The 21,803-nt window shown below is 47.4% G+C and overlaps 1 protein-coding gene across 4 annotated transcripts; it reads left to right on the forward strand.

Annotated features, from left to right (window-relative positions):
- The first annotated feature begins 2,287 nt into the window (after positions 1 to 2,287).
- ago4 (argonaute RISC component 4) lies at positions 2,288 to 21,771 on the forward strand. 4 transcript variants are annotated; one of them, XM_084454809.1, is made up of 19 exons: positions 2,288 to 2,430; positions 7,200 to 7,374; positions 7,635 to 7,755; positions 8,338 to 8,519; positions 11,296 to 11,432; positions 11,717 to 11,869; positions 13,814 to 13,901; positions 14,147 to 14,294; positions 14,430 to 14,549; positions 15,005 to 15,166; positions 16,433 to 16,581; positions 17,358 to 17,542; positions 17,859 to 18,018; positions 18,445 to 18,637; positions 19,082 to 19,204; positions 19,402 to 19,536; positions 20,212 to 20,313; positions 20,744 to 20,943; positions 21,187 to 21,771. In XM_084454809.1, exons 1-19 carry the CDS (start codon positions 2,412 to 2,414, stop codon positions 21,293 to 21,295), a joined length of 2,661 nt encoding a protein of 886 aa, XP_084310935.1. In that variant the 5' UTR covers positions 2,288 to 2,411; the 3' UTR covers positions 21,296 to 21,771. The 4 variants fall into 4 exon arrangements, with proteins under 4 accessions (XP_084310935.1, XP_084310936.1, XP_084310937.1 ...); XM_084454810.1 differs by having other exon boundaries at positions 16,448 to 16,581; XM_084454811.1 differs by having other exon boundaries at positions 11,717 to 11,851.
- The last annotated feature ends 32 nt before the right edge of the window (positions 21,772 to 21,803 follow it).

A 21,803-nucleotide genomic window follows, 5' to 3' on the forward strand; every position in this document is an offset into this window, starting at 1 on the left:
TTGGTTGGCCCACGGGCGCGTTCCCTGCATGCTGCCTACTGTCTGCTCCCGGCTGCCCTTGGGGGAAGGACGAAGGGATGGGTTAAGTGCAGAGAACATTGGCAGCTCTAAATACATGTGTGTTGTGTGACAAATAAAGATTTATCTTTTCTTCTCCTGTCCTATGTCGTCCACAACAGTGTATGTGTGAACCATATACATGGCAATAAACATCTTGAGTCTTGAAGCTAGTACAGTTATGTAAAAAATCACACCCAGGTGGTAAAGTAAGCGATGCAAGCTTATGAGCAATCTCTAGTGCCATCTGCTGGTGTTCAACGGTATTGGGGACTCCTGGCTGGTCTCATGCTATGAGCGGACACACATCACATATAGAAACGACTGTACTCAAGTGTGAGTGTGAATGGGGAGAATGGTTTTCCTATTTTGTATTTTGTCTATGCCTTTGTCAAATGTGTCCAGAGAGTGCATTTTTGCCTCTGCTGTCATTTCAGGTTGCGCAAGCGCACAATAATTAGATAGATAGATAGATAGACAGACACACACACACACACACATACATACATACATACATACATACATACATACATACATACAGTAGAAGCCGTTATTCAGACCGGGAAGAACATACTGAGCCCAGGTCTCTTTTACAGATGTGCCCTGCTCACAAACAACCAGTAAATCAGTGGCAGAGTACAGAAAAATACACAAAAAAGAGCTAGTTGTGCTTACATAGAGCATAATCCTGTGGTGGTTTTTCACATGCCTCTGTAATATGATTTCTAGAAACGTCTTTCGAAACGAAATAGCTTCCTCACTTGCTCCAGCACGCATGCACACAGCGTGCTGGAGCAACGATTGTGCGCTGTGCGAGGAAGCTATTTCATTTCGAAAGACGTTTCTAAAGATCATATTACAGAGGCATGTGAAAAACCACCACAGGATTATGCTCTATGTAAGCACAACTAGCGATTCATGAAGACAGATTGATGAAAACAACCGTTTCGCGGCAGAAAATAGATTTTTAGAAACTGCATTCTAAGTGCCCCGACCACCGACATTACATGGATATACTGGCTCGCGCTGGATTTTAAATTTCTTCTACATGCCTCCGAACTACATCAAAGTGATCTCGGTGAGTCAAACGTCTTATAATATGTCGTAAATAAGGTCCAGGTTGTCAAAAACGAGCATTGTCCTTTAAGTGTTTGTAGGGGAATAAGGATGGGAGCTTGTTTTGTTTCTGAAAGGTGTTCCAGAGTTTAGGGCCTGCAATGCGAAAAGCAGCATTTCCCCAATTAGTTCTAGCTGTAGGGGTGTTTAATGCTAGTGGTACATGTGAGCTAGTGGGATAGTTCCTAACAAGAAATGAGAGCAGGCTGGATACAGAGGTGCTTTGGCAATGAGGGCTCTATACGACAATAAGACTCCATGTTGTATTCTCCTGAGCTCAAGAGAGGGCCACTCTAATTTTTGGTAGAGTATGCAATGATGAGTTCTGAATGGAAGTGAAAGCTGATTGAAGTAGCTGGAAGGCTTCACTGGAAGTGCGCGCTGTTGTGTAGAGTACCGTGTCATTCAGCATTAAAATTAGCAGTACTGGAAAGATTAGAAGCAATATAATTTATGTAAATGTAAGGGACCAAGAATAGATCCTTGTGGGACTCATTTCTTTAGGGTCAGGAACGGAGATTTAAACGAATCTACTAATACAGCTTGTGTTCTACTTCATAGGTAATCCTGAAACCAGTTGCATGCATTTGCATCTAAGATTATATCAACCAGTCTGTTTAGTAGGATAAGAGTGATCAACTGTGTCAAAGGCTTTAGGGAGGTCAATGAACAGTACAATCAGTGCAATTAAAGGTGCAATCAGCTATGTGTGTCCACCTGCCAACCAAGAGACCCCTGCTTCCACACTGACAAAGCCTTATGATGAGAATAGTGAAAAAATAGTCAAATGGATGTCAGATGTGTCTATGCCATTGAGATGAGGAGGAGGCTAGCCTTGGGACACAAGCTATTTGTAAAATACACCAGTGATTTTTGTATATTGTTGTTTATGTTTCCGATGGTGCCATGCTGGCATACTTTACCTTGAGTACCGATTTTCTACCCTTCTCCCAAATGTATTCACTTCAGGTGCTGGCTTGCACATCTCTATTTTCTAAAGCACTTGATATATTATGGGCTGCCCCTTTAATTGCAGCTCCTTGCGCATGCTCACTTACAAATCCCCAGGATCTGCCTTAAATCACTCAGAAGACAACGCATCCTCGACACAGCCGGACAGCTACGCATCTATTCCCTTTCTTAAATTAGCCACCCTAAGCTTCGAGATACCGCCCCCAATTTCAGTGTCGGTACGGAGCCGCCAGGCCGGGACAGAGACGGAGAGAGAGCCCTCGGCCATGGAAGCGCTCGGACCCGGTAAGAGGATGAAACGAGTGGCCCGTGTGGGGAGTGTGTGCGCAAATGCATTGCTTCACTGGGGGCCGTGGTTGTAGCTAGCTAGGCCTCGACCGACGACACACAGAAAAACAAACGAGCGTATCGGGGCCCAGCCCGTTTGACACATTCATACAACGAATACAAGATTATGTCCGCGATCCCCCTCTCGCGCAGTACCCGCGTGCTATGTAGAATAGAAATAAACAAAGAATTGGTTTGGGTCCGCGGCAACGTTACTGTTCTGTTGCCCCTCTAACGCCCGTAGCTCGTGCTGAGAGAGAGAGAGAGAAAGAAAGAGAGAGAGAGAGAGAGGGCTGGACGGCATTGTGTGGGGATTTAACCAGGACGCTCCTTCCGTGTCGTGTGTTTATGCAGATTGTGCATGTCGTTCCAGCTTTCGATGTTTCTCATTAACATTCCTATAGTTTCAATGGCACATTTAAAAACGAATCCAGTGGGTGTGTGCAGTAAAACAATGAAATGTCGTGTATTAATGAAGTCTGTAGCTACATGCTAATTTGACTGTCGACATCCGAGAGCCCTCGCTTCCCTATCCTGTGTCCAGACGGTCTCGTTGACTAGCTTAGATTACTGAAAAATAATGTATGTATGCCACGTTTAATATAATGCAAGCAAAATGTGTTGACCTTTGGCTAGCGAGCCATCCGTTCCGAACTACGTTATTGTTTATCTGTCACTGCTTTTACGCGCCACTGTTTACTGCCTAGTGAAGACAACATGCCCTCGTGCGTGCACGGAATGTAGCTTGCCCTTTGAATGGATCGCATTTTTATCGATAGATCTATCTCGCAAGCCAGCTACAGTGTCCATCCATACTTAATAATACACTAAGGCGTTGTTTTACATTGATGCAGTGACTGCAGTTTAGATCTAAGAATATCACATATATACACACACACACACACACACACACACTGGAGACCGTTTCTTTAGGCGTGAGCCTCTAGCATTTAGGGTTTGCAATGCAGACCCCCCCCCCCCCCCAAAAAAAAAAAGATGATAAGGTGTGCATTTCAGGTAGGCTAGTATTTCACCCTAGACAGGTACAGTACGGAGAACGTCACTGCCGGGTCATGTAATCTAGGTGACTGTAGCTAGGCCATTACTGACTCATCTTCCAGTCCATCCCCACGTCAGGGTAAGCCTCGATTGTCAGGCCACTGCACACAAGCCAGGGTCAAATCCTCAACAGTCAAGTGTTTGCTCTCTCCTGTCCTCCGCCTGCACTGATAAAAGGATGCCAATATTCTCTCTGGTGTTATAAATCCACCGCTTTCAACTATCCTGTGTTTTCAGATTAGTGCCTGTATTGCAGAGAGAAGAGGAAGTCTTTTTTGTATTTTTACTCTTGAGCACCCAGTGTGGGCAACTGTGCATACTATAACCTGTATCAGCACTACCAACATGCACTTCCCCTTTAAATAGGCCTAGTTGTTAAAGGCACCCCTTCCTCTTGTTGGACAGGGAGAGTGTCTCATTGGTGTGTCTTGGGCTTTGCCCATGCGAGGAGAAGCATCAAATGCCTTTAATGTAGACCTAGTATATATGCACTCTTTTTGGATTTCTGTATCTATTGTAAATGTGTATTCTAGTCTGTGTTACGTTGTTGGCTTTTGATGCTACAACAGTGCAATTTCCCCCTGGGATCAATAAAGAACTACTGCTCTTACTACTACTACAATATGCAAACTAATAGCTGAGGGGACTTTTCTTTTCTTATATAACTCATGGCCCCTAGGGCTCACTAACCATCTCGATTGGTCGAAATAGAAGTTCCTCCTGTTTTGCCGTCTTAAGTGACAATGTTTTCTTTTAGTTTCCTTTTGAGTTGTGGGGGTTCTGCTTTTCCCAACAAACTCATTATATGCACTGGCCCTGTCTGATACAGCGGGGGAACGGACACGCAGCCGTTTGAGAGTGGTTAATGGAAACGCCTGGGTCAGTGGGGACACGGGCTAGCTAGGTCGTGCTGCGCGCAGCCTTTAACCTCAAGTTGAGAGAGGCACCAGTGAGACACCCAAGACACCCTCGGAAGGGGCTGGAGAGGAGGAAGTGCGTGGGGGTCGTGAGGGGTTGGGGGCGGGGTACTTGCTGGTCTGAGGAGAAGGGAGGGGCCTTGGCATTCCACATGATGACACACACTTACTCACACACACACACACACTCACTAAAACTCTAACCCCTCGCTCTGTCGCTCACCACCCTAGTAGTGTAGCAGCTGAGGGGCTATATATAGAACATGGCCTGCTCTGCTTCTGCTGAACGTGGCCTCACCATGATACTCGTGCATGGATGGAGTACTCTGAATATTACCTATAACACACACACACACACACACACACTAGTTGGGGGTGTCCTGGGGCTGTTATTGCTCCTGCCATTGTAGCTTGCAGGGGTGTGAGGAGGGAGTGTGTGTGGGAGTGGGGGTGGGTGTAGTGGTGATGGGGTGGGGTTGTCAAGGCGGGGCAAGTGAGGGCACGCGAGCAGCATGTTTTTGGAAGCATGGGGAGGGTCTCGGTTCTCCATCCTGCGCTCTTGTCACTTGCTAACTGGAGCGTGTTGGTGCATCGGGTTCAGGACCCCCACAGCCCTCTTGTTGTCAGTTGACAAAAGCAGTAACCCGCCCCCCCCCCCCCCACACACACACACACACACACACACTCCTTCCCTCTGTCCATACAGCCACTCTCTCATCATGAACCAATCAAGGCTCTCCCCTCTCTTGAATACTTTATAATAATAATAATAATAATAATAACCTTTATTTGTATAGCACTTTTCATGCAAACATTGCAGCTCAAAGTGCGTTGACATATCCACACAGCATATATAGTAGTAATCCACTCACAAAGCAAGATATAAACCACATAATAAAACAACAATAGACCATACAAACAAGGTGTGAATAAAATAAAATGAATAAATGATTCAGGTAACAAAAAGAATATAAGGAAGGATAAAGGGATGAGAGGAATGCTCCTAATTGTAAGATAAGTTAAACAGGTGTGTTTTAAGTTGCCGTTTAAAAATGTCCACTGTGCCTGCCTCTCTAATACTCTTTGTTATGGTGTTCCATCATTTAGGTGCATAGTACATAAGCAGCTTCCCCAATTTTGTTTTGGGGGACTATGGGAATCTTAAAAGATCTGCTGTGGAGGACCTAGGGGTCCTCTAAAGGGACATGGGGAGACAGGGACTCGGTGAAGTAGGATGGTGCTAGACCGTTAAGAGCCTTGTATACAAGTAAAAGGACTTTAAAATCAATTCAAAAATGTATAGGGAGCCACTGCAGTGGGGCTAGAACAAGGTGATATAGATAACATTTTTATGTAGCCGTGTGATTTAATAAAAGCACCAACTCTAACAAGGTTTGTGAGCCAATAGTATTGCGAATCCTGATGCTTCCAACACAGAGGTACCAACGTCGTAATACTTTTGGCTCACAAGCCTTGTTAGAGGTGGGAACCAAACCTCAGACATCTTCTGAGATAAACGCAACATTCATTTCAGACCCATTGAAATGTTTAAATTGATTAAAAAAAAAATCCTTTTATGGATGGAGTACTCTGAATCTTACCTATAACACACACACACACACACACACTAATTGAGGGTACCCTTCCTAAAAGCTCTGAATGTGTATATATATATATATATATATATATATATATATATATATATATATATATATATATATATAAAAAAAAAAGATTCTCATCAAGTTCTGCATAAAACGTAGGTGAATGTTTGTGAATATAACAACCTTGGCCTAAATAGGCTGTTAGAAGTTTGGTGCTGATGCTCCCAGATATTAGTTTTAATGTCATTCAACAGGCTGATTGGTGATTAAGGGACTAGATTGCCATGTACACTAGATTGAGTCTTTCTATGAGTCACATGTTGAGGTACAGTACACGCAACATCTCAATAGAGCCTATTCATATCAATATAGATTGCTCATCATTGGACTGTTTTAAAGATTGGGGTATCACTGTATGTGTGTGTATGTGTGTGTGTGTGTGTGTGTATGTGTGTAACGGTAATCACAGTGTCTCCTTCAGCTGCTGCCTCCCCCCCTCATGGTCCTGTTGCTGTCTGTCTCCCTCCTCTTGGTTTTTGTCTGGGCGGCCCCTTGTGTGCGTCTGGGCTGAGTTAGGGGGCGGGCTGGCGGGTAATTGCAGGTCATTGTTTCGCTGGCCCTGTTGACCCTATGTGGGTCATAGGACAGAGTGATGGATCAATCATTGTGTGTGTGTGTTTGAGACCTGTTTTTGTTCACGCGGGAAAGCGTTGCAAAGTGATTGGACAGATAAGAAAAGCATCAAGTCAACAGCAGTTATGTTTTTCTGCACCCATACCCCCAACCCCATTCTGAAAAGTCTCTCCTGTAAGCCTAGCATAGCCAGGAATAATGAGTCTCTCCTGTTAGCCTGGCATAGCCAGGAATAATGAGTCTCTCCTGTTAGCCTAGCATAGCCAGGAATAATGAGTCTCTCCTGTTAGCCTAGCATAGCCAGGAATAATAAGAGTCGTGTCAATGCGCAGCATCAATCATTCTAGCAGCACACGGTCAAGTGAACGTCAATGTTTAACTGTCAATGAATCACTGATTGTGATGTGTTTGTTTACTAGATGACTAAACTAAGCGCCCACTGCACGGCACTACACTGTAGCTAACCCAATGTCAAACCCTAAGCCAAATGATCTTGTCTTGAATGTTTTTCCAGGCCCACCTACTACCCCTCCCTCCCTCTTCCAGCCTCCCCGCCGGCCTGGCCTGGGCACGGTGGGGAAGCCCATCCGCCTCCTGGCCAACCACTTCCAGGTGCAGATTCCCAAGATTGACGTCTATCACTACGATATCGACATCAAGCCTGAGAAACGGCCTCGGAGGGTCAACAGGTGAGACACTCCCCCGTCGGGACTGATTTGAGGTTGATAAGGCGCATTCTTTCGGCGAGGACGTTTTTTTTGTGTGCGCGCGCTCCACAACTCAAAGAGTCTTTGAGAGCGAAAGATCTAGTCGGCGTCCCCCCCCCCCCCATACACACACACACCCTCCTCACACCCCTGCAAGCTACAGTGGGGGGAGCATTAACAGCCCCCAGGGCGCCCCCGTCCGCCGTGTTTCTTGGCTCACCGCTTGTCCTCTCTCGCCCCAGGGAGGTGGTGGACACCATGGTGCGGCACTTCAAGATGCAGATCTTCGGGGACCGCCAGCCGGGCTACGACGGGAAGAGGAACATGTACACGGCCCACCCGCTGCCCATAGGGAGAGACCGGGTGAGCAGCTCCGCCACTCACACTGACCCACTGCTCCCTGTGTTGATTCACTCTGACCCACTGCTCCCTGTGTTGATTCACTCTGACCCACTGCTCCCTGTGTTGATTCACTCTGACCCACTGCTCCCTGTGTTGATTCACTCTGACCCACTGCTCCCTGTGTTGATTCACTCTGACCCACTGCTCCCTGTGTTGATTCACTCTGACCCACTGCTCCCTGTGTTGATTCACACTGACCCACTGCTCCCTGTGTTGATTCACTCTGACCCACTGCTCCCTGTGGTGATTCACTCTGACCCACTGCTCCCTGTGTTGATTCACTCTGACCCACTGCTCCCTGTGGTGATTCAGTGCTCAAAATCCTTCCCTTCCTCCGGGCATCTTTAGATGTGTTTGTTTTGGGGGTATGAAGGGAATTCACCTGTACAAGTTGGGATGTGGTCTACAGTTGACCATTCTAAAGAACTGCTTAGATTTTCCTTTGACATCCTGTCCTCTCTCTCTTTCTCTGGTCTCTCCTCTCCTCATATCCCACTGTCCCGTCTTCTCTCCCTCCCTCCTGTGTCTCCCTAACCCCCGAAGGTGGACCTGGAGGTGACTCTGCCTGGCGAGGGGAAGGACCAGACCTTCAAGGTGTCACTGCAGTGGGTGTCGGTGGTGAGTCTGCAGATGCTCCTGGAAGCTCTGTCTGGACACCTGAACGAGGTCCCGGAGGACTCCGTACAGGCCCTGGACGTCATCACACGCCACCTGCCTTCCATGAGGTAGACGCTCACTCAACTCACTCAACTCACTCAACTCACTCAACTCACTCACTCACTCACTCACTCACTCACTCACTCACTCACTCACTCACTCACTCACTCACTCACAGAGTGACGCACACATGCTGACCTTTTCTATGAGGCACACACAAACTATAAACGACTTCACTAAGCATGTAACGGTAACCGCGGTATTACGGTAACCACAGTATTTTTTGGTCATGCGGTAACCTTGGGACTGGCTCGGTAAAACCGTAGGCTAAACTCACTGTTCTGGACTGGTCAGATGTCTTAGTTATATCAAGCTAACTATTGGCATCGGTGTGCTTATCGGTGTCATATTTATTCCGTTTGAGTAATTTACGATCGAGCTAGCTAACCACCTTTAGCTCAATTGGCTCAGTTGCTGGTTAGCGATGAGAGTGGGAGTCCCAGCCCAGCTGATAACCCTCCGTTGCGGGTTGGGGGGATGCAACTGTCGGCTAGGATCCTGCCTCTCATAGCTAACCAGCAACTGGTCACGTAGGGCGCATGTTCAATCCACACTAGTCACGTAGCTTTCCGTTGCCCTGGAGGTCCACCCGTCTGTGAGCGCAACAGAGGATGCCTGGGATAATTCACTGACAACTTTTGCCTTTTCCTGCTCATAAAGATTTGGCACGATCTTCTCAGCAAAGTGGGTGTGCGACGGGATCTCGTAGCGTGGCTCAAGCACATCCAGCATATGTTTAAACCCCTCGTTTTGCACAACGGAATATGGCCTCGTCTGCAGCTATAAACACCCCAATAATACCTTTTGTAATAGCTTTAGCCCGGTCGGATTCTTTAGCTAAGGGCTGCTTAAATGCCGTGGTGATGAGCGGTTGTTGAGCAGGAGGTTTTTCAAGCTCTTCAGCTCCTCCGCTAGCCATGTCTACCGCTGGCAGCGCTTGACTAGTGGATTGAACATGCGCCCTACGTGACCATGTCGCCTACATCCTTTTTTGTTTTATAATTTTTTATAAACCTATCCGCGGACCACGTGCGAACCGTAGAGAGATTTTCTGTAACTAGATGTCAGAACCATCTAGCCTAGATCTGCACCCCCCCCCCCCTCTTGTCCTCCCATCGTTTCTTTCCATTCTCTCCTTCCTCATCTCTTCTTTCGCTTCCTCTTCTGTCATTTTTTTTCATTATTATTATTATTATTATTATTTTTTAGACCTGTCACTTCTTTCATCCAGTCTCCTGCTGTAGAAGCGCAGAATCAGAGATCAGACCTGGGCTCTCTGCTCAGCCTCTTTCCCTCTTCTCACTGCTCAACACACCATCTATACCCACAGACCTCCTCTATCACTGCTCAACACACCATCTATACCCACAGACCTCTATCACTGCTCAACACACCATCTATACCCACAGACCTCCTCTATCACTGCTCAACACACCATCTATACCCACAGACCTCCTCTATCACTGCTCAACACACCATCTATACCCACAGACCTCCTCTATCACTGCTCAACACACCATCTATACCCACAGACCTCCTCTATCACTGCTCAACACACCATCTATACCCACAGACCTCCTCTATCACTACTGAATAGTGGTGCAACGGATCATCGTTGATCCGTGATTGTAAGGAAAGCAGAAGCACTTTAAATTAAAAGAAAAAAACTGTACATATCAGAAATAGGGCTGTAACGATTATTACATAATCGTCAAACCGCGATTATTTTTTCTGACCGCGATTGTTTTTTGTAACCGCAGTTATGAAAAAAATGTTTAAAAAAAAAAACTTTTACTTTTACTATTTTTTTATTTTTTTATTTTTATAAAATCAAAATCTGTTGCAGAGTTGATATGGTAGCAACCTTAGTTCAATGGAATTCTTCAACTTGTTGGCACTTGTCCTATACGTTCATAGCAAATAATGACAAGAGACTGTATTAAAGAAGTAAAGAAGCACTGATGCATTGTCCACTTCATGTGCTATTGGTATACTCCAAATTTAATTTCATCTTAATTTTTCAATGCTTTTTTTTTATTGAGGAGGATGTATGTTATGTAAATGTTAACATTCATGATATTAAAGAGGCGTGGTTTTAAACCACAGGTTTACTTCATAGGCTGAGTACTTGTGTTATTAGGCTAAAAATGAGTCAGAACTCACTCACTCACTCACTCACTCACTCACTCACTCACTCACTCACTCACTCACTCACTCACTCACTCTCTGTGTCTGTCTTTCTCTCTCTCTCTCTCTCTCTCTCTCTCAAACACACACACTCTCACTCAAATCATGCGGACATGAGTATCAGTGCCAGGGCCGGCCCGTGGCATAGGCGAAGTAGGCGGCGCCTAGGGTGCCAGATCGGCAAGGGGCCCTAGTGGTGTGATGCGAGCCCCCCCCCCCCTCCACCCTCCCCCGGTCAACAACTCTGACAATTATTGTAATAATCGCAATTATTTTTCTGACAATTAATCGTTAGGCAAAATTCATAATCGGTACAGCCCTAATCAGAAATGTGTTTAATAAATGCTATGGTGTTTTTTTCCAAAGTACAAATCTTCTTCCTCTTTAAATTTTGTGTTTTAAAACTGTTTAATACCGAGATATACCGTACCGTGAGTTTTTGATACCGTTACATGCTTACTATTCACGCATACGAAAGTAAGTCTGCTCTGCTTGCCTGGTAAATATCCATATGCGCGATGAATGAAGTGAATTTGAGTACAATTCCTTGTGTGTGTGTGTGTGTGTGTGTGTGTGTTCGTGTTCTCCTGGTTCCAGGTATACCCCTGTAGGCCGCTCCTTCTTCTCTCCCCCAGAGGGCTACTACCACCCCCTGGGAGGGGGGCGGGAGGTGTGGTTCGGCTTCCACCAGTCCGTCCGTCCTGCCATGTGGAACATGATGCTCAACATCGATGGTAAGACATTTGTGTGTGTGTGTGTGGTGGGGGTGGGGGGCAGTGTGTGCGTGGCTGTGCGCGCGTGTCCATTGGTATGTTGGTACTGCTGGTTGATTGATAATGTCTGCCTGATTTCAGTGTGTAGTCATGAAATAGCCTAACCTATAATAGCCTGATTGATGGATTGTTAATCGTCAATTGATTCCATTAGCACGATTAGTCAACAAAAGTGTATAGAAAATGTATTATTATTATTATTATTATTATTATTATGTGGTAATGATCTCTCCTCCTCCTCTCAGTTTCAGCCACAGCGTTCTACCGAGCCCAGCCAGTGATCGAGTTCATGTGCGAGGTCCTGGACGTCCAGAACATCACCGAGCAGACCAAGCCACTCACCGACTCCCAACGAGTCAAGTTCACCAAGGAGATCCGAGGTGGGTGGGGACCTGCAGGTCAGACTAATGTTTATGCCATGCTTCTACACACATACACATATACACACACACACATGCACGTTGGTGTCAAAGACCCTCCCACAGTCCTTATGTTATACACATGCGCACACACACAAACACACATGCACAAGCACACACCCACATACGCACGCGTGCTCATACACATGTTGGCGTCATAGTGCTTCTCACAGTTCTTATGTTATATATATATATATATATATATATATATATATATATATATATATATACCAGTGGCGTCTGGTGACTCAAAAAACTGAGGAGGACAGGAGGAAGAGAGGCGAACCGCCCATGGGCTCCGGGGGGCACTTTCCCTCAGTCAGTTATTATTTGAAATATCAGCTTTAAAGTGGATTTACAGTCCATTTTAGCATATGAAAAACTGAATAACACTTTCTTTAACTACATGCAGCATTTATTTATCATATTCATGATAAAATATTACAAAACAACAATAAAACATTGTAAGCAATAGTTGTTGTAATGGATTGTACTCTTCTCTAAAGAGAGAAAATAATTGATATTGGTGAGGTGCTGGAGAGGTTAGGTGATATATGAAAATTGTTTTTGATTAGGGGACACAGGTGTGCTGGCTCTCAAACAGTTTGTTGGCAAATAGATTTGACAACTGGTCAATGGAATACGTTGCACAGCAAATGCAGTATCCAACAGTTCGCTCATGGCTAGCTAGCAATGGTACAGCTATGGGATTAGCACTAGCTCGTTTGGGTTGCTGTCAAAGCTGCCACTCTTATGTTGCTATAGCCTACAATTATCAGAACAATATGAACATTCAGTTGAAAGTTTTCCATCCACCCATCCATCACTGGATGAGGAATAAGCACCGAAAAGCGATCAATTCTCACGCAAGCAGGAGCCAGGCTGTGGATTTCTCCGATCTGTTGTTGCGACCCAGTCTCTTAATGTTTTGGACGAGTTGCCGACAGTTTGCGCCTCCAGCCAATCTGCGCGCCTGCCGATGCCGTAGCTTGATGTGCACCTCGTAGCTAACGTTACCGGCTATAGCCAGCCACTGGAACCGTCGTGTTCAGACGGCTCTAGCTCAAAAAGTATTTATGTCAGCTTAGATATTTAGATGGCTAGAATCAAGACAAATAGACGAACAGTTTGATGTATAATATGTCCCATAATACTTTCGGATGTATTATATTATGGAGCTACGAACACACAAAAAGTCTCCAATGGCACAGGGAAGAGAAACCATTCTATTAATACATCCATGAGAGAAACACAGACATCAACGCCGACCCAATCGGCCTTCACTGTGGTAAATCTGGAATGTGATTGGACTAACAAAATTTCAATATCTGAATCCTGTTCAGACAGGGCCGGAGTACTGTCCTCCCTGGCGGTAATTTTTCAGCGTTTTGGCCAATCACAAATTAGCAAGAAAAAAGGGTAGCCTCCCTTCCATAGATATCTATGGGTCCTCCAGCTGCATGTTATAGATGTCACTGTTGGAGCTTTAGAATTTCAATAATGGGTTTTTATCCATAGGGAAAACCTGCTTTATGAACACAACTGAGATAATATTAATTATGAATAAATAAATTAATATATTTATATTTTAATCCCTCTCTTCTCTCCAAAATCTGAGGAGGACTGTCCTCCCCTTCCTCAATGGACGAGCCTCCACTGATATATACACACACACACACACACTTTCTGATAACTCATCAATGAGCCCTAGTGTAATTCATATGCAGCAGTGTCTCTTCAACTATCCTTTCCCCATTTCTCCTGTCTTTATTACGTATAAGATGTCAGTTTCACCCCTTTATGTAACAACTCACCCCACCTCTGTCTGCAACTCTTTTTGTGATGTACTCTTCCCTGCGTGTGTGCGTGTGTGTGCGTGCGTGTGTGTGTGTGTGTGGGCGTGTGTGTGTTATGCCAACGCAGGTCTGAAAGTGGAGGTCACACACTGTGGCCAGATGAAAAGGAAGTACCGCGTGTGCAACGTCACGCGTCGTCCTGCCAGCCATCAAACGTACGAGTCCCATGCTAACCGCTCTCTTTCTCTTTCTCTCTCTCTCTGTCTCTGTCTCTATCTCTTTCTTTCTGATGGCCCCAAGGCCTAGTAAATGAAATGAGTTTGTGTCTGAATTCACAAAAATATATAAACCGTCTCAAGACCTTGCAGAAGGGAACCCAAAACAATCTTGGCCAGCTGGGTCAGTCGGTGTGCTCATGTCATTTCCGTGGACTGTGCCTCTTGTTCTACCCCCTGCGCAGGTTTCCCCTGCAGCTGGAGAACGGCCAAGCCATGGAGTGTACCGTAGCACAGTACTTCAAACAGAAATACAGTCTGCAGCTCAAATACCCCCATCTGCCCTGTCTGCAAGTCGGGCAGGAACAGAAGCACACCTATCTACCCCTGGAGGTGGGAGGCGACCCATATGCACACACACACACACACACACACACACACACACACACACACACACACACACACACACAGCAACACACAAATGGAAGAACGGGTTTTGACCTCTCTTTCTCTCTCCCTCTCCTCCAGGTCTGTAACATCGTGGCCGGGCAGCGCTGCATCAAGAAACTGACGGACAACCAGACGTCCACCATGATCAAAGCTACCGCTCGCTCTGCTCCTGACAGGCAGGAAGAAATCAGCCGACTGGTGAGTCACAGCCCCCTCTGGTGATCAGAGTGTGAACTGCAACAGAGGAAGTAGGCAAGAGTGTTTGTATACTTAATACCCCCCCACCACTAGAATAATCAATTTAGATTTCGGGGGTGACTGTAGCTCAGGAGGGAGAGTGGGTTGTCCAATGATCGTAGGGTTGGCGGTTCGAATCCCGGGTCATCCTGTCCACATGTCGAAGTGTCCTTGGGCCACTGAACCCCAAGTTGCTCCCGATGAGCAGGCTAGCATCTAGTATGGCAGTTGCCATTGGTGTGTGAACGGGTGAATGAGAGTCCATAGTGCTCTGGATAAAAGTAGTATGAAGTATACAGTATAAGTGCAGTCCATTTACCATTGAGATAAATCGTGAGTTGCCAGGTCATTTTTGCTAAACTTACCAAACTCGTCACCACCACCACCACCCCTCACATTTCTCCCCCCCCCCCCAGGTGAAAAGTAACAGCATGGTTGGGGGCCCGGACCCCTACCTGAAGGAGTTTGGCATCGTGGTTCACAACGACATGACGGAGGTGACGGGCCGTGTGCTCCCAGCGCCCATGCTGCAGTATGGGGGCCGGGTCAGTACCGACACCGGCAGAGACTGCGGCAGGGTGAGTACCAGAGGCTCTGGGCTGGGCAGGTAGGGGCAGGGTGAGTACCAGAGGCACTGAGCAGGTAGGGGCAGGGTGAGTACCAGAGGCACTGGGCTGGGCAGGTAGGGGCAGGGTGAGTACCAGAGGCACTGGGCTGGGCAGGTAGGGGCAGGGTGAGTACCAGAGGCTCTGGGCTGGGCAGGTAGGGGCAGGGTGAGTACCAGAGGCTCTGGGCTGGGCAGGTAGGGGCGGAAGCAATTAACAGGCAATAATATTACCACACATATAATAATGGTCTATTTGCAATTTTGGGGACCAGGGTTAGGCTAGGCTTACTCAGACCATACATTTTTGTTTCGAGAGATCAACGTCAACATGGTCTGGTGACAGACGGGACCTGACACTTGAATAGGTAGACGGTTTGGGTGTGACTACCAGTAAACAACTCAGAGTAGGCTACTGGGGCGCTTATTGTTAGGGTTATTGTGGTGATCACCCTGCCAGGTGGAATCGGTTTAGTCAAGACTGATGTGTGTAAGGTGACTTCACGCTAATTAATGAAATAGTTTAACTAGTATTTCCACTCCGACTCGCAGAAGCAGCGCTGTGTAGCAGTGGAAATAACTATCCGCACACATCCCTATTGCCAACCCCTGTCCAGTTAGGCCGGTTGATGTGGGATTCTGGGATATTACAAGTGTGTGTGTGCGTGTGTGCGTGTGCGTGCGTGTGCACGTGCGTGTGCACGTGCGTGTGTGTGAGTGCGTGAGAGAAGAGAGAGAGTGAGAGAGAGATGGATGACTGGACTAACCATTGGGAGAAGGAGCAGACTCTCAACCATCCAGTAGATACACGCACACCCCTACTCCTCAGGTCTCTTGTGGCTGCTGGGTAAAGGAGTCTTATCGTCCTCCCCTGATGTGACTGAAATGTGGACTGATTGCTTTTCTCATAACAGCAACCCATGCAACTGGCAGATTTATCATAAACATCAGAGAATGTGTCTATATTACTATACTATATTTTCAAGTGTTGTACTTGGTCCTGTGATGAGAAAGGCAACTGTCCTTTCCCTCTAATTTGATTCCATATGTTGTGTAGGGTTGCGTGGTAGGTAGTACATGCTGTGTGTGTTACCATCGGCTGGTCAAACTTGTTCAACTAGTTCACTAAAGGCCGTAGGGTTACCGTTAGTGTGTGTGTGTGTGGGTGTGTGTGGGTGTGGGTGTGTGGTATTGTCTGCTGTGTCGGCTAGTCAAACCGGGGGGTTCACTAAGAGCTTAGGGACTCTCTCCGCAGAATAAGACGGTGGCCACGCCCAATCAGGGCGTGTGGGACATGAGGGGGAAGCAGTTCTACGCCGGCATCGAGATCAAGGTGTGGGCCGTGGCCTGCTTCGCCCCGCAGAAGCAGTGCAGAGAAGACCTGCTCAAGTGAGGGTCCCTACCTCCCCACCTACCGGCCTCTCAACCATTTCTGTCTACCTATCTACCTTTCTATATATCTTTCTACCCATCTACCTTTCTATATATCTGTCTACCTATCTACCTTTCTATATATCTGTCTACCTATCTACCTTTCTATATATCTGTCTACATATCTACCTTCCTACATGCAGTATCTGTCTACCTATCTACCTTTCTATATATATTTCTACCTATCTACCTTTCTATATATCTGTCTACCTATCTACCTTTCTATATATCTTTCTACCTATCTACCTTTCTATATATCTGTCTACCTTTCTATATATCTGTCTACCTATCTACCTTCCTACATACAGTATCTGTCTACCTATCTACCTTACTACATATCTGTCTACCTTCTTACATACATTATCTTTCTACCTATCTACCTTTCTATATATCTGTCTACCTATCTACCTTTCTATATATCTTTCTACCTATCTACCTTTCTATATATCTGTCTACCTTTCTATATATCTGTCTACCTATCTACCTTCCTACATACAGTATCTGTCTACCTATCTACCTTACTACATATCTGTCTACCTTCTTACATACAGTATCTGTCTACCTATCTACCTTCCTACATATCTGTCTATCTGTGAGTTTGTTGGTTCACAAAAATTGGGACTGGCTATATGTGCACGCTACATGCAGCTATTGGGAATTTGCGCCGGTTTTGTATCAACCTTCAGCTACAGAGGAACAGAGTCTTTACCGTCGTCTGTGGTTTCACCCTCCAGGAGTTTCACTGACCAGCTGCGTAAGATCTCTAAGGATGCTGGGATGCCCATCCAGGGCCAGCCGTGTTTCTGCAAATACGCCCAGGGGGCGGACAGCGTGGAGCCCATGTTCAAACACCTCAAGTTGTCCTACGTGGGCCTGCAGCTCATTGTGGTCATCCTGCCCGGGAAAACGCCCGTCTACGGTGAGGGACCGGGACGGGGAAGAAGCCATTGTTGTTCTGTCTTGCGTTTCGTTGGGTTCCTTCAGCTTCACGATTCCCGTTATACGCTTAAAGTTTATTTGGAAGAATTGCATCACAGTAAAAAAAAAAAAAATAGAGCTTTGTTTCTGTTTAAGCGGGGAAATGGTACATGTTCACTCTAATTGGGAACATCTACGTTAAACAAATCAATAACTGAACCGATTGGAAACGGATGGATAACTGATGTGAAGTGGGAGATCTAACTCTGTCTCCTGTCCTCCATTCTCCCTCTTTCCTTTCCCTCTCCTCTCCCCAGCGGAGGTGAAGCGCGTAGGGGACACCCTGCTGGGCATGGCCACCCAGTGTGTCCAGGTGAAGAACGTGGTGAAGACCTCCCCCCAGACCCTCTCCAACCTCTGCCTCAAGATCAACGCCAAGCTGGGCGGCATCAACAACGTCCTGGTACCCCACCAGAGGTGAGAGGACGTGCTGGGGTTTGGGGGGGGGCGGGGGAGTGGGGCTACGCGAATGTTTCCGGCCCTCTTTGGCCCTGTTAGATGAGGCTCTAGCTGCCTTGCTTGAACGCAAGGGGGAATTCAATTCACTACTACATGTATGTCCTCTCAACTGCCTTCAGCACTAGATTATGCTCTGTCAATTGTTTTAGAAAGGAAATGCACCTGTGAGTTCTGGCAAGTACTAGTACACTGACTTTTCCTATGTTAAATGCAATTACTGTCATTTGGAATAAAGCGTCAGCTAAATGACTGCAAAGTAATGTAATTGCCCCTGATGGTATAGATAGTTAAAAGACAAGTGCCTGGCTAGACGAGACAAACTTTTCTTTCTTTCTCTCTCCCCTCCTTCTCTCCTCATATCTGCCCCCCTGCCCCCCCCCTCAGGCCCTCTGTGTTCCAGCAACCTGTCATCTTCCTGGGGGCGGACGTGACCCACCCCCCGGCGGGCGACGGTAAGAAGCCATCCATTGCGGCGGTGGTGGGCAGCATGGACGGACACCCCAGCCGCTACTGTGCCACGGTGCGCGTGCAGACCTCGCGCCAGGACCTGTCCCAGGAACAGCTCTACAGCCAGGAGGTAGGCTGATTGGTTGATGGGCTGATTAGTCGATAGGCTGATGGGTTGATTGGTCGATGGGCCGATTGGTTGATGGGCTGATTGGTCGGTGGGCTGATTGGTTGATGGGCTATAGACGCATTCTCCACTACAAGAGTACCTTGGTCGCTATCCTTTTCGCATCCTTGTCATCACCCTTGTACCAAAGAGCACCTTGATTTTTGGTTTTGACTTATTCCACAAAAAGACATGCTCCACAATCTGATTTTTATTTTTCTGCGTTGTTGGTTGATATTTAAAAGACCTGCGTCATCGTGACATTCCCAGAGATCCCAGAGGTTAACATTTTAAAGTATTGAGAACAAGGGGAAGGGGGGGGGATTAGGAGGTGGAACTAAACACATGGAACTAGTGACTAGTATTGAAAATGCAGATTTCCAAATGTGCTCCACTGTGGTACACCAGGTGATTCAGGACCTGACGAACATGGTGCGGGAGCTTCTCATCCAGTTCTACAAGTCCACCCGCTTCAAGCCCACGCGCATCATCTACTACCGAGGAGGGGTGTCGGAGGGCCAGATGAAACAGGTGGGTTGATCTACGCTGAAGAGTGGGTCCTGGAGGTCATGATGATGAGTAACAATAATACATTGTAGTAATATCATACCGTTCCAGATGCTGAAATGGTTATCTCAACATGTGCCAGAGGCTGAGTGGTTTTTAATGTTACACAGACTACTAAAGCGTGTGTGTGTGCGTGTGTGTGCGTGTGTGTGTGTGTGCAGGTGGCGTGGCCAGAACTGATCGCCATCAGGAAGGCCTGCATCAGCCTGGAGGAGGACTACAGGCCGGGCATCACCTACATCGTGGTGCAGAAACGCCACCACACACGCCTCTTCTGCTCGGACAAGGCCGAGAGGGTGGGTACTGGCTCTCCATACTCTCAGATGGTTTCCTATCCTGGGTGAGAGGGTGGGTACTGGCTCTCCATACTCTCAGATGGTTTCCTATCCTGGGTGAGAGGGTGGGTACTGGCTCTCCATACTCTCAGATGGTTTCCTATCCTAGGTGAGAGGGTGGGTACTGGCTCTCCATACTCTCAGATGGTTTCCTATCCTGGGTGAGAGGGTGGGTACTGGCTCTCCATACTCTCAGATGGTTTCCTATCCTGGGTGAGAGGGTGGGTACTGGCTCTCCATACTCTCAGATGGCTTCTATTCTAGTGTCCTTTCCCTCTCTGGGAACCTCAGCACACCAGGGGCTGCATCTCCATACTCTCAGATGGCCTCCTATCCTGGGTGAGAGGGTGGGTCCTTCAGCACACCAGGGGCTGGGTCTCCATATTCTCAGATGGTTTCCTATCCTAGGTGAGAGGGTGGGTACTTCAGCACACCAGGGGCTGGGTCTCCATACTCTCAGATAGCTTCCTATCCTAGTGTCCTTCAGTCCATCATGTTGCTCTTCACCTGTCATGTCACTTCAAATTGGTGCCTACATAGTTTCAAACTGCTGAGACAAAGGCGTGGTTGAGCGAAACTGTAGGCTTTAGCATTGCAGCCTGTCCAGTGTCTGATGGCTGCTATCGCCCCCTGCAGGTAGGGAAGAGTGGCAACGTCCCGGCCGGTACCACGGTGGACAGCACCATCACACACCCCTCTGAGTTTGACTTCTACCTGTGCAGCCATGCTGGGATCCAGGTGAGTGGAGGCATTACACACACACACACACACACACTGAACTATGGGCATACAGTTTAGATGTACATGAAATGTCATGCATGAATGTTTCAATTACTCTGAGTTATTTTTTTTTACATCTATGATGTTTTATAATTCTGGATAGATGACACACACACTCAGCTCTAAAGCTGTGTGCACACCAAACGCGCTCACGCAAATTATTTGCTGAAGTCAACTCACCCGAGGCGAATTTCGCGTCATTTGTGTTGCATCATGCCGCCCGGTGCAGGAGCTGCTCGCTCCCACTCACTCACGTCTTTGCGTCGACTTAGAGTCTGTCCGCACGAAGAATTCGCATCGCGTTTGGCGTGAACACAACTCTGCGTCTTTGACATTACGTAATCTCTCTCCCCCCCCCCCCCCCCCCTTCCCCCCTTCTTCCCCCCAGGGCACCAGCCGGCCCTCCCACTACCACGTGCTGTGGGACGATAACTGTTTCACGGCGGACGAGCTCCAGCTCCTCACCTACCAGCTGTGCCACACCTACGTCCGCTGCACCCGCTCCGTCTCCATCCCAGCGCCCGCCTACTACGCCCGCCTGGTGGCCTTCCGCGCCCGCTACCACCTGGTGGACAAAGACCACGACAGGTAGGGCCAGCGCCCGGGCGGGGGCGAGGGGGGGGCGGGGGGGAGGGGTGAAGGACTGTGTTTACGCTGGCTAGTGTTGGAAGAGGTTGTAGAGGTTGAAATGAAATGAAATGGAAACAAATCAAAATTTCCAGGGTTCTGCCCCTTCAGCTAAAAGTCCTTTTTGTGGCCATCCTAATTTCCTTCATGACATCTCTTTCTCTCTCTCTCTCCCTCCCTCCCTCCCTCCCCTCCTCCCTGCAGTGCGGAGGGCAGCCATGTGTCTGGCCAGAGTAACGGTCGGGACCCCCTGGCGCTGGCCAAGGCAGTCCAGATTCACTATGACACCCAGCACACCATGTACTTCGCCTGAACCACACCAGCAGGGACAGCGCAACTCTTCCCTCCTCTCTCTCTCTCTCTCTCTCTCCCTCTCCCTCTCCCTCTCTCTCTCTCTCTCTCTCTCCCACCCTCTCCCTCTCTCTTTTTTGCCAGTCTCTATCCATCTATCTCTTGCATCTTGATCTGCACCAAAGGGACTCGAGGCCAGTGGAGTTCTGCCTCCTTGTCATCCATCCCTAGTTCCCAAGTCCCAATCTGTGCGGGGGGGAAAAATGGCATTTGGCGTTCCCACGATCGAGTGGCCTTCTACCAGCAAACCAGGCACTGAGGGCCCGACCTTGGTCTCCAATGCACAGAGAAAAAAAAACACACAAAAGTTGAGCCATTTATTTGAGTTAGATTTTTTTGTTTTTCAGTTTGAATGTCTGTTTTTGTTTTTGTAAGATACACTGAGCACGGGGCGGACTGGCGCTAACCGTCAGGGCAGCTCTTTAGCTCTCCCAGCTAAGCAGGACTCTATCTACTTTTACCTCAAAGCC

The sequence above is a fragment of the Borostomias antarcticus genome (assembly GCF_949987555.1).
Source record: "Borostomias antarcticus genome assembly, chromosome: 21".
Taxonomy (NCBI): Eukaryota; Metazoa; Chordata; class Actinopteri; order Stomiiformes; family Stomiidae; genus Borostomias; species Borostomias antarcticus.